This window comes from Ceraceosorus guamensis (genome assembly GCF_003144195.1).
Source record: "Ceraceosorus guamensis strain MCA 4658 unplaced genomic scaffold IE81scaffold_63, whole genome shotgun sequence".
Classification (NCBI taxonomy): Eukaryota; Fungi; Basidiomycota; class Exobasidiomycetes; order Ceraceosorales; family Ceraceosoraceae; genus Ceraceosorus; species Ceraceosorus guamensis.
The window spans coordinates 63,317-75,698 of NW_020290058.1; the positions used below are offsets into that span (position 1 = coordinate 63,317).

General features: G+C 54.8%; 5 protein-coding genes across 5 annotated transcripts; 2 read left to right on the plus strand and 3 right to left on the minus strand.

Moving 5' to 3' along the window:
• Positions 1-146: 146 nt before the first annotated feature.
• IE81DRAFT_325445 (hypothetical protein) lies at positions 147-3,164 on the minus strand. Its single transcript, XM_025514509.1, has 5 exons — positions 2,341-3,164; positions 2,133-2,227; positions 967-1,957; positions 697-891; positions 147-630 (listed from the first exon to the last, which is right to left on the minus strand). Exons 1-5 carry the CDS (start codon positions 2,696-2,698, stop codon positions 362-364), a joined length of 1,908 nt encoding a protein of 635 aa, XP_025367734.1. The 5' UTR covers positions 2,699-3,164; the 3' UTR covers positions 147-361.
• A 541-nt stretch (positions 3,165-3,705) lies between these two features.
• IE81DRAFT_325446 (putative ARC35-subunit of the Arp2/3 complex) lies at positions 3,706-5,981 on the plus strand. The gene is made up of 7 exons (XM_025514510.1): positions 3,706-4,231; positions 4,350-4,585; positions 4,763-5,058; positions 5,125-5,260; positions 5,330-5,419; positions 5,506-5,620; positions 5,699-5,981. The coding sequence occupies exons 1-7, from the start codon at positions 4,170-4,172 to the stop codon at positions 5,721-5,723; spliced, it is 960 nt and encodes a 319-aa protein (XP_025367735.1). The 5' UTR covers positions 3,706-4,169; the 3' UTR covers positions 5,724-5,981.
• IE81DRAFT_325447 (HAD-like protein) lies at positions 5,712-7,303 on the minus strand. Its single transcript, XM_025514511.1, has 6 exons — positions 7,164-7,303; positions 6,947-7,049; positions 6,654-6,872; positions 6,334-6,572; positions 6,202-6,261; positions 5,712-6,106 (listed from the first exon to the last, which is right to left on the minus strand). The coding sequence occupies exons 1-6, from the start codon at positions 7,245-7,247 to the stop codon at positions 6,002-6,004; spliced, it is 810 nt and encodes a 269-aa protein (XP_025367736.1). The 5' UTR covers positions 7,248-7,303; the 3' UTR covers positions 5,712-6,001.
• A 545-nt stretch (positions 7,304-7,848) lies between these two features.
• On the plus strand, positions 7,849-8,796 carry IE81DRAFT_217522 (UPF0041-domain-containing protein). The gene is made up of 4 exons (XM_025511013.1): positions 7,849-8,041; positions 8,185-8,303; positions 8,433-8,544; positions 8,617-8,796. The coding sequence occupies exons 1-4, from the start codon at positions 7,985-7,987 to the stop codon at positions 8,719-8,721; spliced, it is 393 nt and encodes a 130-aa protein (XP_025367737.1). The 5' UTR covers positions 7,849-7,984; the 3' UTR covers positions 8,722-8,796.
• Positions 8,677-9,484, minus strand: IE81DRAFT_217548 (hypothetical protein). The gene has a single exon (XM_025511014.1). It carries the CDS (start codon positions 9,279-9,281, stop codon positions 8,871-8,873), a length of 411 nt encoding a protein of 136 aa, XP_025367738.1. The 5' UTR covers positions 9,282-9,484; the 3' UTR covers positions 8,677-8,870.
• Between the last annotated feature and the right edge of the window lie 2,898 nt (positions 9,485-12,382).

Consider the following 12,382-nt stretch of genomic DNA (forward strand, 5'->3'; position numbering starts at 1 on the left):
CACGCTGATTTCGCCATGCTCCCTTCGTGATTGTCTCGTGTGCTGCCACCCACCTCCTCTGCGCGCGACAGGGCTGCACTTTATGATCTTGAGTCACGAAGCACAGCTGAAGCAGAATGCGAGCTTCTTGCCTACGTGACCGTATCCTTCGCAATCCATGAGTCACACATCCAATCAGCGAGCTGGTTCGCTTATCGCGCCGCTGCATCGATCTTGATGTCCGCACTCGCAAAGAGCATTACAGACCATTGCATTCGAGATGGCATGATGCTATGACGCTAGCATGAGGCTTCATGCACCTACGCGTGGCCGCTCTCGAGTGTCCCGTTGTTTGAGCGGGCGAAAACTGGCAAGGTGACAGTTAGGCTTCCTCGACAATCTTGCTGCTGTTTTGACGCTTTTGCATCTCTCTCAGCAACGAATCCACGACATCTACGAAGTTACTAGCAGCCGCTGCGCTTCCGAAGCGCAACCCATAGTGCGTGGGCTTCAATTTGGATTGAGGTGCATCAGCAGTTGCAGCCTCAAAGGCAACGAAGCGCAGAAAGCGATCAGATATCAGCTCGAGCCTCATCGAGGGGAACAGGTTCACGTTGAGTATCAGGCGTAAAATGCCTTCGGTCCTCATGACTGAGAAGAAGAGCTAGACAATCTCAGGAGACGGACACTCAACGCAGGCAAGTACGATGGACTCACCCAATCTGCCACCTCGCTTGCTAGACTGCGAACTGCCGCCCGTTCGTGCGAGCTCAAGGGGGCTCTTGCGACGTGGAATGTTGCATCTGAGTGTGCCTGTACCCTTCTCTTTCCATGACTGATGGTCGTCTCCGAGCACATAGAGCTTCGCACGTGCAGACACCAGCACATTCTCCTCCTCTTCGCCCGTCATTACTGAGTGATTGCACAAAGGTGTGAGGAGCCGTGGGTGCTGAGCCGCGAAGAACACTGAATCTAGAAGCCACTCACGGTCGGCCTCATCCAGTGGCTTGACACTTGGTCCACTCGAAGTTTCCCTCGCAGGAGCTGCAGATGCAGAGGCATGCCTTTCCTTTGCAGCACTCTCGTCTGCCGGCTCTGCAGAAACGGCATTGTCGTTTTCGGAGGCTGCGGCGGGGCTAGGCGCTGCGGAAGAGCTGCTCGAGCTGGTCACTGTTGGCTTGGCAGCGAAGGGGTTTGCGCTCTTGAAAGCCCCGAAGCCCAGGGCCTGCTTTTGGCCAGAGCTAGAGCCATTGTTGGACGTAGAAGGATGAGCTCGCACCGTGCTACCAGAAGCTAGTGGCTGTGATGCGTACGTGCCGGCAGAAGTCAGGGAGCCGTTGTCGTCCGCGACAAGGGAGCCAAGATTGGAGGGGCGAATGCCACCGCCAGATTGCGAAGTGGCAGCCTTCTTGGAGCTAGCGGATGAGCCCGAGCCAGCCAGCCAGCTGGGTCCCGCAATGCTAGCTGAACTACTCGAGAAAGGCGAGTCGCCCTTGGAGAAGGAGGAAAAGGTAGGTTGCGTGCGCGTTGGAGTGACCACACTCGGAGAGGCAGCGGCAGGAGTGCCGCCAGGCGAGGATGAGGAGACAGTAGCACCGAAGCCAGAGCTTGGCTTGGCGAAGGAGCTGAATGATGGTTGAGTACGAGACGGAGAAGCGACAGTTGTTTCTGGCGAAAGAGGTGCTAGCGATTTGGCATCTCCAACGCCGGCTTCAGAAGCAGCAGCCTCTGAAGCTCCGCCGTCTCCTGATCCTTTCCAATCAAGATCGCGAACCCGTTGTCTGATCTGCCCGACCTTTTCCCCCTCAACTGTAGTCACATCTTCCGCGTCGGGTGCGCCGCTGGAGGGGTCGCTGTTCGGGTCTGGATCTAATGGGTCTATTCTTTGAGATTTGAGCGCGGGTGAGGCTTGGTCTTCTTTTGGCTGTTTCGCGGCTACTCTGTTCTTCTTGGCAGGCAACGCATCGGTGGAGATAGGCTGCGGAGTAGCGGGCGTACAAAGGAGGGTGGTCAGATGGGCTCTGGCCAGAAGGGGTGAACAAGGCGATTCGCGGAGCGAATATTTCTGGGCCGCCCGAGGTGCGAGACCTTGCAGGATTGCCCTGCTGCATCCCCCTACAAGGTGACTTCGCTCAGCATAGATGTGGACTCACAATCTGGCTGCCCTCTTTTGCGGTAGAAGCGGCACTAGTGGTGGGTTCGAGACTGCCTTCTCGATCGCGTTTGCGCCTCAGCTTCTCCTTCTCGTCTACGATAGAGTCCATGAGCGCAGACCGAGTCAGCAGGGTGGAGGTAGGCGACCGATTGACACCATATCAAGCAGAAGAGCTGATATGCAAAGCCTGCAATGCTTTGTCTCACCTTGCTCGATCGACCTCTTGACGTTCGACTTGGAAGCGCGCTCCTGCTGCTCCTCGGCTGCTGGTCGCTTCTTGCTCTCGCCGCTTGCAGCTCCCGCATCCTCTCCAGCTCTTGGGCCATCATCGTCATCGTCATCGTCATCAGCATCATCATCACCATTATTATTATTATTATCCTCCTCCTCCTCCCCCTGCTCGACTACCCTTTCCGCCTCCTCATCCTTGGTATCTGCATCTCTCGGCCCAGCGCTTTTTGCTGGTGGAGGCGAAGGCGGACATGCCAGTGCCTGCCCTGATACGCCTGGCTGACCCTCGTTTTTCGGGCCGCGCACAATGTGAGGGGGCGAAGATGACGTCATCGTAAGAGAGAAAAGGTCGCGTTGCGAACGAGAGCAGATGATCAAGCAAATGGCTGCGGAGGCGATTGAGGGACCGCAGGACAAGGCCTAAGCGCTACCAGCAAGCCAGATCGCGCCGAGTCGCGAGAAGAAGGCAGACCTCGCAGGCAGCCAAATAGAGAGGTGTGGATCGGGCTATGAAGGAGGCCTGCAATTACGAGTTCCGGAAAAGTAGAAGCACGAGCGGAGCGACGGGGTGATTTGGCGATGACGGATTGGGGGAGTCGCAGAATCTGTGCTGTTGTAGCTCGCGATGGGATGCGTTGGTAATGATGATGATGACGACAACGCCGACGACGACGATGTGATGAAGACGAAACATGCGCGTACGCGTCTGCTCCCGTCTACTCGTGCTTGACGACAAAGCAATTCAAGATTGAACTCGTGACTCTCTGTAGTCACGAGTGGTCCACATTCACGATTCGCACATCGCACATCGCACATCGCACATCTACGGTACATATGTGCGGTCACGAGTCGCAAGTGATGTGATGTATGTGCATGTGTTGTGCGCATGCAGCAGCGTTCACGCCAGCCAGGCACTCATTGGGCGGCCACGTGGATGGGCTGTGCGCGTGATCGTGATCGTGATCGTGATGGAGATGCCCGTGCATGCTGAGCGGGGCCAGCCAGCCAGCCAGCCAGCCAGCTAGCCGTGCAGTCGTGCAGCTAGCCAGCAGGAAGGCCAGCTCGTGCGGGCGGCGTTGTGCATGGATGCTGCGTTGCTTGTGCTTGTGCTTGTGCGTGTGTGGAGCGGAGCGTGCTCCGTATGGCGGGTGACTTGGTTACGGTTACGCATCGCAGCTGACCGGTCGGCTGTGTCCATATGCTGCTGCTGATGAAGCGTCGACGATTGAGGTGTGCGGTGTGAGATGGGTGGGTGGATCACAAGATTGAAGTGAGTGAGTGAAAAGTGAGTGAGTGAAAAGTGAGTGAGTGAATCAGTCACAGTGAATGAATGGGTCGAGGAAGATTGACGATTGTGCTGTACCGTACCATACATGCATGCGCACTCGTGACTCACGTTCACGGCGCACATGGTGTGGTGGATGGATGGATGGATGAATCACGAATCGCCGTGCATATACAGCAACACTCACTCACCCACACGCTCACCCCTTCTGACTTACGACTTCATCTCAAGCTCTAACTCATCTTCGCTTCACAGCACCTCATTCGCCCTCGCTACGCTCCACATCCATCCTCAGAAGCAGCCCCGACAAGCCCACCACTCTTCTCTTGTGCTCGGCTCGGCTCGCCTTGCCTTGCCTTGCCTTGCGCAGCTCGCTCGCCCGCCGGTCTTCAACTGAGCTTACAGTGCGACGCTGTAGCCGCTCTCTTCACTGCCCGCGCATTTTGGCTCTAGTCAGCTCACTCTGCGCTTCCAGTATCTCCAACTTCGCACAGCTCGCGCCGAGTAGCAGCGGCCAAAATGATCCTTTTGGAATCCGAGAATGTCATTATCCGCGAGTTGCTCACAGCATGCTTTGCAGAGTGAGTCGTTGAGCGCGCGCGTGTGGGAGCGCGCACCACTGTGCCATCGCTGCGTCTTGGTATCCATGCTGACCAAGTCCCATCACCATGCATCCCTTCCTTCTGCTTCCGAGCGCAGGCCATCGGCCGTAGACCAGACATTCACAGACTTTGATGGCGTCTCTTATCACCTCGAGGGCTCCAAAACTGGTCCCATCACGCTCAGCATAGATCTTCGATGCTGGAGGGAGCTCGAAGCGTTGGGCGCTATCGAGGTGCTCCGGCGAGAGTATGGAGCTTTTCTCAGGGCGCAATCTGAAAACGAGTACAGCGTCACTCTAGAGCTCGACTATGCAAAGATTCCAGCTGATCAGGGTGAGGGCAGTCCGTACGCTACGTGGCAGCTTGACCTCGGCGAGGCACGCCGTGGATGCTGCGACACCGCAGGGATGGAGGCAGTAGCACGCTGGGCCGTTCGGAAAGGGGAGGCTTGCCTGTAGGTCAAGTGTGCGCTCCTGTGCTAACGATACGTCTTCTGTGCCAAATTCGCAGCTTCCAGACAAGCTTTGGTCCATAAGCTGTCGCTCTTGAAGCGCAACATTATGGCCGCGCCCTTCGAGCGCGCCTTCGAAATACAAAAGTCCCTGGCGGAATCGCTTGCTGCTTCTGCGTCTGCACAAGAAGGCTCGCACTCTGCACCACCTCAAGGCGCCGGAGAGATCATGAGCATCAACTACCGCGACGATGAGGCCATATACATCGTGCCCGGGAATGATCGCGTGACTGTCGTGTTCAGCACGACTTTCAAAGATGAGACGGACAGGATCTTTGGGAAAGTCTTCTTGCAGGTGAGTGCAACCTCGACAAATCACCCTTCATGCCTGCGTCTGCTCATCTCGCAGCACACCCTTTAGGAATTTGTGGACGCACGAAGGCAGCCCTCGATTCAAAATGCGCCGCAGGTACTCTACTCAAACAGGGAACCTCCCTTGGAGATTCGGAGCATCCGCGGACTTAACAGGAGCGAGAGCGTGGGCTACGTCACCTTTGGTAAGGGCTCGGAAGGAAAGTGGTGTGCAGCCGGTTAGAGCTGACTAGAAGCTTGTGTGTGTGTCGTAGTGCTCTTCCCACGCCACTTCCAGAACCCCGATGTTACTTTCACAACAATCTCCCACATTCAGCTCTTTCGCGACTACCTCCACTACCACAGTGAGTTTACTTGCTCCAGTATGGTGCCGCAGATTCAGGGCACTGACAGCAACTTTGATAAACTCGCCGACATGCCACGTTGACAGTCAAATGCAGCAAAGCTTACATGCATAGCCGTATGAGGCATCGTGTCGCGGAATTCCTCAAGATCCTGAACCGCGCAAAGCCCGAGCAGGCGGAGAAGGAGAGAAAGACGGCGAGGTAAGTGTGCGGCCGCTGAGGAGAACATGCTTGGCTCCAATGTCGAGCCCCATCCTAACCTCTCCCGATCTGCTGCAGTGGTCGATCATTCCGGCGAGCTTGAGCAGCTCGAATCGAGCGAAATCTTGCAGTTTTGAAGCTGGCCTTTCGGTCATCTAGCGGGCATGTAGATTTGTTCATGTGCGTGATCAGACTGGCGAACAATGCGCATGGATACGTCCAGTATACTCTTGGGCGGCTACCACGCTCTCGAGTGCCATGGCTCCACGACACCCAGTCGAGCTCCATCAGTCGAAGAACCGATCGCAGGTTTGATGTTGAACACAGTGATTGATTCAATAGAGTATATTTTGAGCTCATGCTGCTGGTCAGAATCCGGCATCAGAACGGTGGTAGACCCCAAGCTTCTGGCTCGAAGTCTTCCAAGCTTTCCAAGATCTGGTCCGCTTTTAGATCCTCGTTCTCCTTTGACAGCAACGCTCGGAGCTGTGAGAAGAGAAGACATGCGTGAGCGACCGTCCTATCAGGGCGACAGTGGCCATCCATTCAGAATTTTCGCAAAGCTCTCAGAACTTGCTCACATTAGGATCGGGAACCCAAACCACTTTCATGCCCGCTGCCTTTCCTGCTTGCACACCAGGCTGAGACGGAAAGCACAACAGAAATTAGTCCAATTCGGCCTTGTTGGGCGGGCTGCACGAAATCATACTCACTTTCGCGTCTTCAAAAACGAGAATTTCGCCCTCTCCTCCCGTGAGACCCGCTGCGTCGTTCTCTGCGCCCCACAAGCGTATTTCCTTGGCAATCGAGGGCTCCTGCAGTCCCTCGCGCGCGGCCAAGAGGAAGACATCGGGGGTGGGCTTGCCTCTTTGCAGCCTAGGATCATCGCCACAAATGACTCGGCCTCGGAAGGGGGCAAAGAGCGCGTGATTGTGGGCCGACTTGAGATCGACTGGGTGGGAACAAGCGAGATGGTAGGCGCTGAGTCAGCGTCAGTCGCGCGGGTGACGCTGTGCCGCCATGAAGGACTCGCAATTTTTGCGCTTGCTGCCTGTTGCTACGCAGATGGGCACATTGTGCTTGGCGAGGTGCGCGACCAATCGCACAGCTCCTGGAAGTGGTTGCACCTTGGCGAACTCGACCTCCAACGATGCGTTCCTGCCTTCGAGGAAGTTTTCGATGGTGAATGGGCAATCTTTGCCAATCTTGCTGGCGTCGTCGGCGTCGGGCCAGAGCGCGCTGAGCAGAATCTCTGCACGGGGCAAGGTGGATCTGTCGTGAGCGCAGGCTTATACTACAAGGTGCAGCAATCGAAGCGGCGCGCACCCGTTGCCCTCCGCTCAGGTGTGCCCATGATGCGGCTCTTGATCTCCCATGTCTGCTCCTTGCCATAAGGGGCAAGCACTTCGTTGACAACCTTTGTGTAGATCTGTAATTTTTGTGTCGAAGGAGAGCGGAGATGGATGATGTTGGCCAAGGGTTGCAATGCGCTATAGTCTTCTGCTGCCTCTAACCATCAAACATGACATTAGCTGAGACTCACGCCCTCTGAGTCGATGAGCAGGCCATCCATGTCGAATAGGACGGCCTTGATGCGGCCCAAGGGTCCAGACACTGGCGGTGTCATGCTGATCGGCAACAAAGCGGTACAAGATTGGAAAGGGGGAGGATGAGAGAGTCAAGTGAAGCGAAGCAGAGTGACTTGACCTCACACCGCACGACTAGCTTCTGACTCGAATCACTCTTGACTCGTGACTCAAAATTCACGACTTTGACTCTGGAAAGTAGAGTCACGTGAAAAATTAAGGGCCCGCGCAGAAGGGCAGGCGTGGGATCGCCGCGGCCCATACACCTGCTGTGTACCGTTTAATGGGTACGCGGGCACACAGCATGGGATCATCATGAACGTGTCGGGTAAGACGAGAAGCTGTGCGTGTTGTCCATCGAATGTGCAATCTGAATAGTCGTGAGTTAGGCAGCAGTCGTGAGTCTGGCCTCTCAACTACCCTTCATGGTGTTCTGTCACCTCTCCAGACAGGTCACCAGCGCTCACGTGCTTTGCGACCCCGCTCGTCAATCAGAATTCAGTGATATTCACGATTTGAGTTGGAATTCGGTGCACTAGGGCGACGACTGGCCGCGCACAAGCAGAATTCCTCCAAACAGACTGGTTCGACAGCACAAGAGCCTTGTTCAAATACCGTGACGCGAGGGCTGGCGTTGTCTCCATTGCACTCTCATCTCGAGCGACGCCTGAGCGATAGGCAGCACGACGCAAGCGCATTCACGCACATCGCAGCAGCAGCAACAGCAACAGCATTAGCACCAGCATTAGCACCAGCATCAGCATCAGCATCCGTCACGATGGCGTCCACCTTCTATCACTGGATCAAGTCACCAGCTGGTCGGGAATACTTCCTTGTAAGTGCATCAATCAGAGCTCATCATCGATATCGACACGCAGCGATTGCTCGCGCATCGCTATTGCCATTGCTACTGCTATCGCATCCAGATCTGACATTCTCGCCATTCGCCATTCGCCATTCGCCTCTTGCCTCTCGCAGTCGACGCACTTTTGGGGTCCAGCCGCCAACTGGGGCTTGCCGATCGCAGCTCTGTTGGACCTCAAAAAGGACGAGGAGGTCATTTCGGGTACCATGACGGGCGCGCTGGCCTGCTACTCGTGAGCCTCCCTTCGTGTCACAGTCCAGGTGGAGGACTACTTTAGACGCCGCAGACGTCGCATCAATGCAACATGCCTTTGCTCACCCTCACCCTGGTTTGCCTTTCATCGCTACCTCCTCTCATGCAGTCTGGTTTTTATGCGATTTGCTTGGCGGGTGCAACCAAGGAATTACCTCCTCTTCGCCTGTCACGGCACAAACGCTGCCGCTCAGATGACCCAAGGTGGGCGGTTTGTCAATGTGAGTTGCCCCATCGGGCACAGCACGATGGTGCAACATGTACCTCAACAATGACGTTTATCCTCCATGCAGTACTTCTATCTCGGAGGCAAGGAGAAGAAGGCCGAGGGGCAAGTGCCAGGCGTGGCCGCATCGAGCGGCTCCGCTGTCGCCGCAACGACGGAGAAGAAAGTCTGATGCGAAAGCGAGGTCCTCGAAAGATACTGCTGCGATTCTTTGCACCCATCACAATCATGATTAGGCCGCAATGGTAGAAACATGACGAATCGTGAGATGGAATATGCGCCAACTAGCCTTAGCCCCTTTCCGAATGAGAGAGTCGGAAATCAGCTCGAGATGCCATGCTTTGCATGCAAGGAAAGATGAGGTCCGCTCGAAGCCCGCCGTAATTGCTTCTGGTAGGAGAATGCCAGCCACTCTGGGCGGGGCGATAGCAGTCGCGTGGATGCCGAAGCCCGTGAAAGAGCGACGATTCGAGCTAGCGCTCGTCGGACTGTTCGCCGAGGAGTCAAGGGCAAGTCTGAATGTTCTACAGGAGGGGCTCGGCGCTTGCTTCCGAGCTCATATCCATCTTTTCGAGCGCGTTGACGCGATCTAAAGGCTTCAATTGGCAGAGGGTGGGTCTCTACGGTCTCCTTGCGGATACGTCCATCGCGGGCATCCCGGCTAATGCTGCCTGACAGCATGATTGATCGATCGCAAGCGCAGAAGACCGGCGCGCCGAAGATGAAGACCATATCAAGGTCCGAGTCTGCTAACTTTCGCGTGCAGGCAATGACGACGTGTGCTGGCCGAATGCGAGCCTCAATTCAAGCCTTGCGCCAACGATGCTGTGATAGCTGCTGGCTCCCTTTCAGGGCGATCTCAATCAGAACGGAGTCACGCCTCTGGCTGCCACCCTGTCTGAGCTGTAGAAATCGTCCACCCGCCTCGAACGTTCGATTGACGAGTCGACACCGATTTGGACTGTGCTTCCGAAAAAAAGCGCGACTCAGTGACAGGGAACACGCTATCTTGAACCTAAACCCACAGCTCAAGGCAGCTTGTTGCGCCCGACTTCTGTCACTGAGAATTGACCCAGGACTGTGCCAGCACTTGGCACTCGATTTTCAACAGCAGCTTCTAGAGCGGTCAGAAACCGTCGATCCGTACATGGTCTCAAAGATCGCTGTACAACAAACACAAGAAGCGTCAGCGCTTGATCTTGAGGATGTAAGTGACTGTGCAGTGCAATTAGGTGACTAGCAGCTGTGAAGTGTCAAAGCCGCCGATGATAACAGACAGCCCGTTCGGGCGCCCTGAGAGTCCGTCACCTCAACCCAGCAGCATCTTGGCGACGGAGCATCACATCATGGAGGCTGCCGCACTTCGCGTGGGAGGCGACCGTCATAGTTCTACGTACCTGTGCGTCCGTGAATTCCGAAGCCTCTAGACTCTGTATGTATCACTTGTAAGTTGGACAACCCATAGACCCAAGAAGGTCCTTTACACTTCGAGACAATGTCTCACTGTGTTGAAGCTGCATCTGGACAGAGACACTTGACGTAGGTGTCCCGATGATCATGAGGTGAGTTTGCTCCGCGTAGGTCTCTTGGTGACCGGTGTAAAGCTGGTCATCGACGTCTGCTTTGTGCTGACCCACAGCCCTGGCTAGAGAACACCTCGCATCGAGTGGCGACCATGATGGCTTGGGCAACGGTGTTGGCTTGTACAACGATGGAAAGCGCAATCTTTTCCCACGCGATTGACAAAGCAAGCCGGAGGCACCCGAGCTGAGTCAAGCGGAAGCTGGGCAAGTGATGCTGCAGGCGACTGTGGAGGAGGAGATTTACCGTCTACACGTTGCTTTTTGCGGCTGCACAATGGTCTCACCCTCCTTCTTGGCCGCAAGCACTTGTCTTCAGGTCCTTCCATGCGCGCTTAGAAGAGCACTGGCATCATCACCTTATCTTCAGAAGAGTTGAGGTCGTCAGACCCAAAGAGAATTCGACCGGCCGACCAGCTGGCTTGAGCTTGGGTCTCTTTGTCCACCCGCTTCAGCCGCTGTAGGTCATACCAATACGCCGAAGTCATTCTGTAAAGTCTTCGATTTCATCTTTTGCTTAAGCATTGGCACTTTAATCACTGTACCAGAAGGATCCGCGAAGTCGTCTTACTCAAAGAAGACAGCGCATCTTTATTCATCGAGAGCGGACAATTCCACCATCATACAGCGCTGGAGACTACTGCCAAGACATCCGGAGGGCATAATACCATAATGGCGGCGAATCTCTCAAAGCCCACCAGGATGAAGGGCGGCTCACCTGCTGGTAGAAGTCTTCGGACACCATTTTGCTCGTACAAAGCTGCGGACAGGTTCTTGCTTTTTTCCAACCCGCCGCGCTTCATACCTGCCGCTTGATGATGTGATGTTAGCACAACTGCTTATTGTGGCCGAGTGTCTGTGCCTTGCCCTGACGCTCGAGCACGCCAACAAAAAGGACTGGGTAGCGGGCGACATCCCTGAGTCACGCGTTACAAGAGATGTCCCGCGGTACTCAGGCCTTCGAGGCAGACTGCGCGTGAACATACCCAACGGCAAGAATGAAGTATGGTCCTAGATCAATGTTCGAGGCGCGTGACAACAGGAGTGACGCTGTTTGCTGGTATTTGTGACCAGACTAGTTGCTGGCCAAAGCACTGTATCATTTACCAGCCCAACCACCTTTTGCGCACTCTGACACGCGTCACATACTCTGGATGCTACAAGTCCAACGGTCGTTGCTCCATTCTCCCTCTCTGATCAGCTTGCATTCCTCAGAGATCAATCGCGCTCGGACCAGATTGGTGAGTGACGCAAGTCAAACATCGCACCCTTTGACCTTGGGTTCCTTTGAACACGGCTTTTCCTGACTTTGCAACCTATATGCACGCAGCTAAGAGTAGACAGCCAGGTCGTCTGCAATAGTTCGCACAGATTCTCAAAACACACTCGCGTCAAATTGTGTCATCTCAAAAGCAGGAGTGCTAAATCGAGTCGCCTCAGGCTTCTGAGCTTTCGTGTCTCGAGAAAAGGATACGCCCGCTCAGCCCCACCCAGACTCATCAGCACGTACGACGCATGCTTTCTTACGCCATCTGTCATGATGTACTGGGTGCGTACGGTATCGCTGCAACAAGCCATGGATCGGTGCAATAACTCAAGGCATGCCTTGTTTGCTTCGACGTTGCGCTCACTACTCTACCAAAATTACAGCCCGTCTCACACTTTTCTTGCCATGTCGGACGCTATACAGAGCTCGTGTGGGATTGTAGTATCTTGCGGAGAGTTCTTGCAAGATTGGGCAGCAGTGAGTGTGCACAACAGAATCGTCTGCTACAATGACGAAGGGGACGACACCAGCTTTTCATTCATTTGTCGAATGAGCTGAGCGATTGCCTGAGCGTGAAGTAAGTGAGCTGCAACGTGCAGCAAGTCATTTGGGAGCATTGTCGTGATAATTGAAAGGGATAAAAGATTCGCAAGCTTTCATGGGAGATGTGGAAGTGGGTTTGGTCTTGAATGACGCGTCCAAAAATTCTTGATCTGAGCTTGTTGTTGAGCTAGCAGCAACTGACCAGGCCAACAACGTGTCCATGCATTTTCTTCTCCCCTCTTTTCTCGTGAAGAGGCCTCAAGTTCCTCGACCTTATTTCAAGTTAAGGATTTTCAACTTCTGTAGACATGTCCGACGCCACCAAGCCCTTAAATTTTGCCAGAATACGTCAAAGATTAAAAACGCCCAAAAAGATTTTGCTCAAGGGCACGCTGCTCAACAAATTCATACGGCACATAATCCATATATTAGGTGGCTTTGAC